Source organism: Echinococcus granulosus (genome assembly GCF_000524195.1).
Source record: "Echinococcus granulosus chromosome Unknown EG_S00013, whole genome shotgun sequence".
In the NCBI taxonomy this organism is placed as follows: Eukaryota; Metazoa; Platyhelminthes; class Cestoda; order Cyclophyllidea; family Taeniidae; genus Echinococcus; species Echinococcus granulosus.
Window position 1 is genome coordinate 1,588,102 of NW_020170393.1, and position 11,472 is coordinate 1,599,573.

Sequence of the window (11,472 nt, forward strand, 5' to 3'; positions counted from 1 at the left end):
AATATTGAACAAGTAAATATTCAACTCTGCTATTTTTAGCTTGTAATCGAAATATGCCTTCAAGTTTTAACTAAGGCTGAAATTGAGCATTTAAGCGCTTTATGATAATTCTTTTCGCTCTTAATCCACTAATCTTCTTCCTCATTCAGTAGACAGTTCCTTCTTCAAGGGCTTAGTATAACTACAGATTAAGACTTGAAAATGGCAGAATACTGATAAAGAGTTTCAGAACAGCTAGTAACTTCCCGTAGCAGTTGCTTTCCTGCACTTTGATATACTTCGTAGACACGGTTTATTGACACGTCCCTGCTGCGGAGTGGCATATTCCCTCTCGCAACTTGTTGAAAAATTTCACGGTGTTGCCGAAAGAATCAACATTACCTCCCATCGTCAAGGTGGCCCATCATATACGAGAACATCCAGTACTTTAATATGCAACCAGTTCTACAATTTATTCTATAAGGTTTAAGTACTCATCCACCAGCAACTTTAAGTAAATGATCCCTTAATCTACGGTTTTTATCATAAAGCACTAGTTATTGACATTATTCAGTCTTTTAGAGCCTTCAGACTGCTTTTTATGGTAGTAATATTGCCCAGATGGTAGTAAATTCAAAGTTTGGAAGTAAGTCGTGATGCTTTTTTCTTGCCTCATTACTAAGCAGGGCTGATGGTGTACTTCCCATGAAATGCGTCTTGTTTCCAGAAGGAACTGTGTTTGCGTGTGTGCTATGCACATTGCATTCGTCCATTTGTCATTATTTGCTATAGAATGGGTTTTGGCCAATGGGGAAACTGCAAGCCCTCCCACGCTCTCTGATTGGTTCGTCGACTGGCAACGTTTCCACTCTCGGATTAGCGGTCACTGCATCATCACCCTCGTCCACCTTACACACACACATTCACACTCACAAGCAAAAGGTAAAGAGAAGCCATACAAAAGTTCCAGTTCTCATTTCACAATGGATGCAGAAGAGAAATCGTCTTCTTCTACATCCGCCAACTGCTCGAGGAATCTTCTTAAACGCCGGTCAATTTCTCTCAACACTGCAGTTCCACCAATCCATACGGAACTTGAACGTTGCAGTCGAGTTGGTTTGGTAAAACGACAAGTTTCCACAGATGTGTGTGGACATTTCAATGAGGAATTTTATGAGACCCCTTCCAGCAGTAACGTCTCCACGATGGTCCTATCGAAATTGCGATCTTTTGGTCGACAAATACATCGTCACATGATTGAGACAGTAAATGTGACGAATGATGCGTCCCGAGGAATTCCACGATCAGCAGTTGGTGATCTCTATTTTCAGAGTGTAAGTCCTACTGAAGTCATTAATCGAAAAGGGGCATCTCGACAGTACCGAAGTGGAAAGCTGAGTCTAGATCTGGAAGAAACCTGGAAGTGTTTGCGAGTTATGGAAATGTCTCATGACCTTAAGCATAATACACAGAGTTCCTCGGTTTCCAAACTACAAGAATCTTTACTTTTTAGAGATTCCCAAGCTGAAGTTGAGTCAATAAAATCCAAAGAACCACGGGAAAGACGGCTTTCCACGTCTGCCCTACATTTAGATGGACTTGAGCAGCATCACATGGATAAACAGAAGAAACAGGTAGCTGCGACAATTGAAGACACTAGGAAAACCTTTTCCAAAGGTAATCGACCCCGGGAAGTGAATTATGATGATCAGGGTCAGACTTGGGAGATCTACGGTGCTGATCAGGACCCTAACGCTCTAGGGCAGGCAATCGAAAGCCATTTGGAGAAGATGATACAAAGAAAGCAGAGGGAACAGCGATGTTTTTCTCTCGGAAATGAAATTCCCCACCGGAATACTTGTTCCCCAAAATCCAGTTCACGAACCTCGCACACTGGAGAGCAAATATTACAAGCTGCAAGAAGGCGTTTCCGTCGAAGGGCTGTCTCCTCTGTAACTACAAATTCCACGCACACAGCTAATGAAGAGAGTCCAGATAGAGAGACCCGTGGAAGACGCTCTAGGCTTATTAGCTACATCAACCGAATTCTACGACGGTCGTCCACATCAGTTTTGGCTGCACGAAGGCATAATCTCTTGCATCAAGATTCTTTTATGGAAGGCGGAGGGCCGGCAACTGGTGCGAAGAAGGCAGTGATTTCTGCCACCTAAAGTAGTGACCATCGTGGATGTGGATTGCAGCCATTCCGCCGCCTTGTGGCTTCGGGACCTAATATTTTCACTGACTGACTAATCAACCAGCCAACCTATTTTTGTGTCCTTTTGTAACTACCGAAATGCACCCTGATTTACAAGCGAGATCCGCCTTTTCGAGTCTGAAAATTACGTCTTACTCTTCTGCAGTTGAAATTGAAATTGAAATTCTGATTGGCAAAAGTCTTTTTAGAGTATCTTGCAATAAGTGGTATGCTTACACTAAAAAGGTAATTAGCTTTGGCTCCCATGGAACTATTTTTGCCCAGCCTTCCTCTGCAACCTCCACTAGAACGGTCAGGACGAGTCAAATCAACGCTTCGATACCAAGGTATTTACATATGTGTTCATAAAACTCGACTATTTTTGCCTTAGTCTGTTCTACTGGTAATCACTAATTTACGGCTCGTATTAATCCCCACCCAGTAATCGTTCCATTGGGGAAAGCATTGCAAAATCAAAAGATTTTGCCCTACTTTACGGATGAATATGTTTCTACCCTTATTCCGTTTTGCCTGGTGTCTTTCCCAAAAATTTTCACAAACTTATTGCGGATTTGGGGAACGTTTCCGGGACATGGAAAAAGTTGACAAGCGCATGACATTTTGGGGGGAAATAGGTAATAAAGGCCGAAGTAATTTTACAGAACTCAAGTACCACCTGCTTTCATGCTTACACCGGAGTTTCCTATAACAGTAAATCAAATGACATTAAGTTGTTAGATGGCATTACAATCCTGTAGCAACATTAGCCATTTTTGGTCCTCTTCTTCAGATATCTGAGTCTTAATTTTTTAGTCGGAAGAAATCACGGTTGATTTTTGGCAAAATACAATCCTCCAAACTTGCTTGAGCTCTAAGATAGTACGTTTAAACTAAGGATTGGCATTGAAGAGGATTTTTGTTTAAGGAAAAGAACATACCCCTTACCCAACCAGACGAGCTATCGGTTGTCTACCGTTGCGATGTAGAACCGAGGCGTTACCACAATCATGGAGCACAAACAACCTCATTTATTGTTGCTTTTGTTTTAGACAACCTTTCTCTTTTAAGCATTTGATGGGGGAATATTTCTGTTTTGCATCATATGAGTCCGTCTTAGGGGGGGGAGGGTGGAAACTGTGGTAGAAAGGGGCAATTCCACAATAGTCTGATTCAAACCTACCTTCGATTCTCATTTATACCTGCTAGAAATACTATTATTTTGGGGATTTTCTCATTTTGTGACTGAATTATCCACTTATTTTTGGGTTAATTACAATTAACTTCGCTCCCACTGTAAATGCTTGAATAAAGAATCCAGAGGCTTCTTTGAAGGCAACAGAAGACACAATGCTAGAGCAGAAAATGTACTGCCTGGTAGAGAAGGTCTTGGAAGCTACTGGCATGGCCACAGAGTTCAGACTGCCTAATGCATGTGCAGTGGCGGGGGTTTCAGTGTTCCGTTATCAAAATCAAAAGGCTAAATAACCAATGAAAGTACAACACCAAGTTACACTTATGAAAGCCTTCAAATTCTACTGACACTAGCATTCAGTAATCACACCGAAAGCAGTGTTTTGACCATTAGCCCCTTTTCTAATGTGTGGAAATGAATTAATATGACAAGGTAATGGTGATGTGAATGCTTTGCTGGAGCGCAAACATGCTAATCGCCACATTGTTACAGCATCGAGCATTTAGTGGAGCATTTCTGCTTGGCAAAACAGAGCCCAACCACGGCCTCGACTATGTCTGTCTTTGAAGTGGTTGCAATTTATACATAATGGGCACTAGTGAACTTTGTCTGAACTCCTTTTGAATGCCTTTACACACAAGTTTCAAAGGGGTCACAAAACTTCACAGCCTTATTGCAATAGTACCCAGCAGTTTTGTTCTTAATCGCATTAACTACATAAAGCGGGTCTTAGTAACCATTAAAGACGTTGTTTTTACTCATTTATCCAATTCCATCAATCTCAAATATAAATTACTTTGGTGATTAACAACCCCAATCCATTTTGGATAAATTGCAAAAATCACTTTTCTAAATGCGTAATCAAAACTGCTGAACGTTACTATTTTGTGGCTGTGGCAAAAACGAAACCTACTTGGTTCCCCTGTTATGATTATCAGAATAAGCGCAACCTACGTCAGTGACCACTGGTTTAGTCAGCCTCAACAACTGAGAATGGATTGGTCTTTGTTACCGAAACATGCCACCACTGTCAGATTTCATGGATATTGAGCTGACGCAAAGGGGATTGAAAAGGAGATTGTCGTTGCCTGAATTAGGTGTTTTGGACAGTCTTTCCTGGATTGAAATTGACCTTGAGATGTGAATCACAGGCAGTAGCATGGGACAAATCCCTTCTTAGGTAAAGTTAGCGATATAACAAATAATTATAAATTATTCGTCGTTAGTGAGTGATGTGCTAGGACAACGGGGGTTCTCCATCAAGGGAGCATGAATGCGTACTGTTTCGTGTAAATTAAATATATATCCTTTATTTGACACAACGCTGTAGAAAATGAAGTTTCTACAGTAGCAACCTATTAGTCATTACCAGATTTCTGACCTACTGCAAAGGAGTTTCACGCCTCGCTGACTCAAAATTAAAGTAAAGTGTTACTTTTCGGGTATCAACGCACCGCATTCTATGTCAATGTGCCCAAGATGATTTTACATATTCCAAGTTAAAATTACAAATAAAGAGCAGAAGGTTCTGAAAAGGCCAGTCAGACATGGAATAGATTGACATTTTTAAGAGAGCCTCCCATTTTGGACAGTTATGTGGTAGGAGGATTTGCCAATCGCTTCTGTTTGAATATCCGAACAGCCCACTTCCACCGCTAGTTCACTGCTGGCCCAACATTATCCATGAGCCATCCGGACTGCATAGATCCAGATTATGGAGGCGAAGGCCTCTTCTAAATGCAACGATTCCTTTACTAGGAGGCTTGAGCAGAAATGAGGCAAAAATCTTGATTCAGGGCTTTGGCGTAAATTTCCCTTCTATATAATTTATGCGTTTCGGGCCTTTAATAGATAACAAAGCTTCGAGAGGAAAGGGAAGCATGGGAAGAAATTTATGTTAAAACAGAACAGCAAAACATTTAGGAAAATTTGTGCACAGCTTTTGTGTGGAGTGTGTTAATTTATTTCCTCCCATAAACACCCCTTTCATTAATGGCAGGCTAGTTGACGTAACGTCTTCTTCCTCTTACAAGTAACATGAAATGTCTTTAAATAAATAACGTTCCCTTTCTCTCTCTTTCTCCATGATAGTGTTATTACCTGAATGTGAAGGCTGATATTTATTGCAGGAAATTTCTGCGAGAGAACAAAAAACATTTTTCAATCAATGTCAACACAGGTAAAAGGGCAGTTGGCAACTTCGATGGAAAACCACAACTGACGAAAACAGTAGATGACGTGCCAGAGGACTTGAAAAAGGAAAAGCACCAGACACGAGGGGACACCGCGACAGTGCTAAGTGGAATTAGCAAGATGCGTCGTAGTTCTTTTATTGCCCAAGTTGGCTTATTTGGATAAATAGACCTCCAGTAGGCGCATGCAAAATCGCAGTCAAATCAAGAATTAACATTTTCGTTGTATCTCAACCCTTCCTGTCTTCCAAATTAGTTCACATCGGAGCCGGCCTTACTTCTAAACGAATTTAGACATTGGAAAAGGTGGTGAATAATTTAAAATTAAGATTTGGAATTGACAATTTGACCAGATGATGTACATCGTGCTCGTTCAAAGCAAGTCGGCGCGCTACTTGAGAGCGATGGTGATAAAAGAAGGGCTTTACCTTGGTGGTAATTCAAATGGCGACATCAATATTGCAATCTAAAGCGCTAGAGGTAGGAGTCCTTGGCAGGAATACGTAGCCCTGCTTAACTCCTGCGCATACATCAGGATCAGGAATAAACTCATTTTATGACTTTTAAATCGTGCAAACTTTCCGAACCACACGTCTTAGCTCGTAATTTTACTTACATGCGAAATCACTTGTAAGCAAAAAGCATATTTTTAATTCAAACGTTGTACGATGAGATTTAGAAACAGACCTCTTCTTAACGCTTTAAAATTATCCCCGAAAGTGATTCATTGCTGTCGTTGAAACTTGCGCAGTGGAGCTGGGTCCAAGAAAGTGAACTAACTTGCTTGGCAATGATATCCCAGAGATTGTAGCCAACTTCATCAGCTTACTATCTACCGTACTTACACCAGCTACTCCTTGGCTTATCCAAGCCATATATAGTGACAGCTCTGAATGTACCTTCTCCCTTTTCAGACTTGCTGATTGCCACAGTTATGTATAATGGAAAGCGAACCTTCTTCCGCTCTCCTACCATTTGAAAAACTGGTGCAACTGGAGTAAAAGATGCGCACCACTGCAGCCGTAATGTATGTGAGAGAATGTAGAAAAGGCAAATGATTCCTTTTTTTAAAAACTACCTCCCTGAATAACCACCCACATCAATGACCTAACCGTTAAGATGTATATTACTAAACAATGGAAGTCACTATTCTCTATTTGGTAGTATTCTTGCCTCAAGGCAAAGATATCAAAAAGTGACAGGTGGGAGAAGGCTTTTGATTGACAAATTTGTAATTATTTGTTACACTGCCTCCTTATGGAGAGTGAAGTGTCTTTGAATTAAAAAAAATTCTTCGGCAGCTGCCAAAAATAATTAGCAAACCGGCCACCTGGTAGCCAAAATATCATAAAGGAATAATTCTGTGAGTAAAAATCTGAAAAGTCAGCAAAGTGAGACAACAGAGTTGCAAGAATTGTTGAATGTGCATAATTTGAAAATTTTCGGAGGATGAACTCCCAAGAGAAGCATGCTCCAATATTCTCGAACATTTTTCCAGCCTTCCCATTTCTGCTGGCTGTTAATAATTTAAACACCTCTTACCGAAAATCGTCCAAGTGATATAAATCAGCTGCCTTTGATTTGATAATTACTAAGTAATTTAAAGTGATGCCTTATAGAATCTAAAGCAGGTTCCGATTAAATAACTATGCCAAAAAAGTCAACGTAATTATTTAGTGGTCTACAGGCAATATAGCAGTTTTTAAATGGCAGCTCATCCTTATGCTTTTTTACGAAAGTCACGGAGTGTCAGATTCTAGATTACCATGGTGTTATGCAATTTGCTACTGCAGGTAAATGCAGCTAAATAAAATGGCTGATACTACTCACTAGTAAATTAGTGGCGAATCCTCCTTGATGATCAGTTAAACAGCTCTCCCTAACTGACCAACAAGAAAAGTCGTTTTGATTAAGAAGAATAAATATTGAACAAGTAAATATTCAACTCTGCTATTTTTAGCTTGTAATCGAAATATGCCTTCAAGTTTTAACTAAGGCTGAAATTGAGCATTTAAGCGCTTTATGATAATTCTTTTCGCTCTTAATCCACTAATCTTCTTCCTCATTCAGTAGACAGTTCCTTCTTCAAGGGCTTAGTATAACTACAGATTAAGACTTGAAAATGGCAGAATACTGATAAAGAGTTTCAGAACAGCTAGTAACTTCCCGTAGCAGTTGCTTTCCTGCACTTTGATATACTTCGTAGACACGGTTTATTGACACGTCCCTGCTGCGGAGTGGCATATTCCCTCTCGCAACTTGTTGAAAAATTTCACGGTGTTGCCGAAAGAATCAACATTACCTCCCATCGTCAAGGTGGCCCATCATATACGAGAACATCCAGTACTTTAATATGCAACCAGTTCTACAATTTATTCTATAAGGTTTAAGTACTCATCCACCAGCAACTTTAAGTAAATGATCCCTTAATCTACGGTTTTTATCATAAAGCACTAGTTATTGACATTATTCAGTCTTTTAGAGCCTTCAGACTGCTTTTTATGGTAGTAATATTGCCCAGATGGTAGTAAATTCAAAGTTTGGAAGTAAGTCGTGATGCTTTTTTCTTGCCTCATTACTAAGCAGGGCTGATGGTGTACTTCCCATGAAATGCGTCTTGTTTCCAGAAGGAACTGTGTTTGCGTGTGTGCTATGCACATTGCATTCGTCCATTTGTCATTATTTGCTATAGAATGGGTTTTGGCCAATGGGGAAACTGCAAGCCCTCCCACGCTCTCTGATTGGTTCGTCGACTGGCAACGTTTCCACTCTCGGATTAGCGGTCACTGCATCATCACCCTCGTCCACCTTACACACACACATTCACACTCACAAGCAAAAGGTAAAGAGAAGCCATACAAAAGTTCCAGTTCTCATTTCACAATGGATGCAGAAGAGAAATCGTCTTCTTCTACATCCGCCAACTGCTCGAGGAATCTTCTTAAACGCCGGTCAATTTCTCTCAACACTGCAGTTCCACCAATCCATACGGAACTTGAACGTTGCAGTCGAGTTGGTTTGGTAAAACGACAAGTTTCCACAGATGTGTGTGGACATTTCAATGAGGAATTTTATGAGACCCCTTCCAGCAGTAACGTCTCCACGATGGTCCTATCGAAATTGCGATCTTTTGGTCGACAAATACATCGTCACATGATTGAGACAGTAAATGTGACGAATGATGCGTCCCGAGGAATTCCACGATCAGCAGTTGGTGATCTCTATTTTCAGAGTGTAAGTCCTACTGAAGTCATTAATCGAAAAGGGGCATCTCGACAGTACCGAAGTGGAAAGCTGAGTCTAGATCTGGAAGAAACCTGGAAGTGTTTGCGAGTTATGGAAATGTCTCATGACCTTAAGCATAATACACAGAGTTCCTCGGTTTCCAAACTACAAGAATCTTTACTTTTTAGAGATTCCCAAGCTGAAGTTGAGTCAATAAAATCCAAAGAACCACGGGAAAGACGGCTTTCCACGTCTGCCCTACATTTAGATGGACTTGAGCAGCATCACATGGATAAACAGAAGAAACAGGTAGCTGCGACAATTGAAGACACTAGGAAAACCTTTTCCAAAGGTAATCGACCCCGGGAAGTGAATTATGATGATCAGGGTCAGACTTGGGAGATCTACGGTGCTGATCAGGACCCTAACGCTCTAGGGCAGGCAATCGAAAGCCATTTGGAGAAGATGATACAAAGAAAGCAGAGGGAACAGCGATGTTTTTCTCTCGGAAATGAAATTCCCCACCGGAATACTTGTTCCCCAAAATCCAGTTCACGAACCTCGCACACTGGAGAGCAAATATTACAAGCTGCAAGAAGGCGTTTCCGTCGAAGGGCTGTCTCCTCTGTAACTACAAATTCCACGCACACAGCTAATGAAGAGAGTCCAGATAGAGAGACCCGTGGAAGACGCTCTAGGCTTATTAGCTACATCAACCGAATTCTACGACGGTCGTCCACATCAGTTTTGGCTGCACGAAGGCATAATCTCTTGCATCAAGATTCTTTTATGGAAGGCGGAGGGCCGGCAACTGGTGCGAAGAAGGCAGTGATTTCTGCCACCTAAAGTAGTGACCATCGTGGATGTGGATTGCAGCCATTCCGCCGCCTTGTGGCTTCGGGACCTAATATTTTCACTGACTGACTAATCAACCAGCCAACCTATTTTTGTGTCCTTTTGTAACTACCGAAATGCACCCTGATTTACAAGCGAGATCCGCCTTTTCGAGTCTGAAAATTACGTCTTACTCTTCTGCAGTTGAAATTGAAATTGAAATTCTGATTGGCAAAAGTCTTTTTAGAGTATCTTGCAATAAGTGGTATGCTTACACTAAAAAGGTAATTAGCTTTGGCTCCCATGGAACTATTTTTGCCCAGCCTTCCTCTGCAACCTCCACTAGAACGGTCAGGACGAGTCAAATCAACGCTTCGATACCAAGGTATTTACATATGTGTTCATAAAACTCGACTATTTTTGCCTTAGTCTGTTCTACTGGTAATCACTAATTTACGGCTCGTATTAATCCCCACCCAGTAATCGTTCCATTGGGGAAAGCATTGCAAAATCAAAAGATTTTGCCCTACTTTACGGATGAATATGTTTCTACCCTTATTCCGTTTTGCCTGGTGTCTTTCCCAAAAATTTTCACAAACTTATTGCGGATTTGGGGAACGTTTCCGGGACATGGAAAAAGTTGACAAGCGCATGACATTTTGGGGGGAAATAGGTAATAAAGGCCGAAGTAATTTTACAGAACTCAAGTACCACCTGCTTTCATGCTTACACCGGAGTTTCCTATAACAGTAAATCAAATGACATTAAGTTGTTAGATGGCATTACAATCCTGTAGCAACATTAGCCATTTTTGGTCCTCTTCTTCAGATATCTGAGTCTTAATTTTTTAGTCGGAAGAAATCACGGTTGATTTTTGGCAAAATACAATCCTCCAAACTTGCTTGAGCTCTAAGATAGTACGTTTAAACTAAGGATTGGCATTGAAGAGGATTTTTGTTTAAGGAAAAGAACATACCCCTTACCCAACCAGACGAGCTATCGGTTGTCTACCGTTGCGATGTAGAACCGAGGCGTTACCACAATCATGGAGCACAAACAACCTCATTTATTGTTGCTTTTGTTTTAGACAACCTTTCTCTTTTAAGCATTTGATGGGGGAATATTTCTGTTTTGCATCATATGAGTCCGTCTTAGGGGGGGGAGGGTGGAAACTGTGGTAGAAAGGGGCAATTCCACAATAGTCTGATTCAAACCTACCTTCGATTCTCATTTATACCTGCTAGAAATACTATTATTTTGGGGATTTTCTCATTTTGTGACTGAATTATCCACTTATTTTTGGGTTAATTACAATTAACTTCGCTCCCACTGTAAATGCTTGAATAAAGAATCCAGAGGCTTCTTTGAAGGCAACAGAAGACACAATGCTAGAGCAGAAAATGTACTGCCTGGTAGAGAAGGTCTTGGAAGCTACTGGCATGGCCACAGAGTTCAGACTGCCTAATGCATGTGCAGTGGCGGGGGTTTCAGTGTTCCGTTATCAAAATCAAAAGGCTAAATAACCAATGAAAGTACAACACCAAGTTACACTTATGAAAGCCTTCAAATTCTACTGACACTAGCATTCAGTAATCACACCGAAAGCAGTGTTTTGACCATTAGCCCCTTTTCTAATGTGTGGAAATGAATTAATATGACAAGGTAATGGTGATGTGAATGCTTTGCTGGAGCGCAAACATGCTAATCGCCACATTGTTACAGCATCGAGCATTTAGTGGAGCATTTCTGCTTGGCAAAACAGAGCCCAACCACGGCCTCGACTATGTCTGTCTTTGAAGTGGTTGCAATTTATACATAATGGGCACTAGTGAACTTTGTCTGAACTCCTTTTG

At 40.9% G+C, this 11,472-nt stretch overlaps 2 protein-coding genes across 2 annotated transcripts; both read left to right on the forward strand. All coding sequences in view use genetic code 11, as the record gives it.

The window, feature by feature from the left end:
• Nucleotides 1–962: 962 nt before the first annotated feature.
• Nucleotides 963–2,150, forward strand: EGR_02872 (G protein-regulated inducer of neurite outgrowth 3; the record flags this gene model as incomplete). Its single annotated transcript, XM_024492121.1, has 1 exon — nt 963–2,150. One exon carries the CDS (start codon nt 963–965, stop codon nt 2,148–2,150), a length of 1,188 nt encoding a protein of 395 aa, XP_024353615.1.
• Nucleotides 2,151–8,443: 6,293 nt separating this feature from the next.
• Nucleotides 8,444–9,631, forward strand: EGR_02873 (G protein-regulated inducer of neurite outgrowth 3; the record flags this gene model as incomplete). The annotated part of the gene is made up of 1 exon (XM_024492122.1): nt 8,444–9,631. The coding sequence occupies one exon, from the start codon at nt 8,444–8,446 to the stop codon at nt 9,629–9,631; it is 1,188 nt and encodes a 395-aa protein (XP_024353616.1).
• Between the last annotated feature and the right edge of the window lie 1,841 nt (nt 9,632–11,472).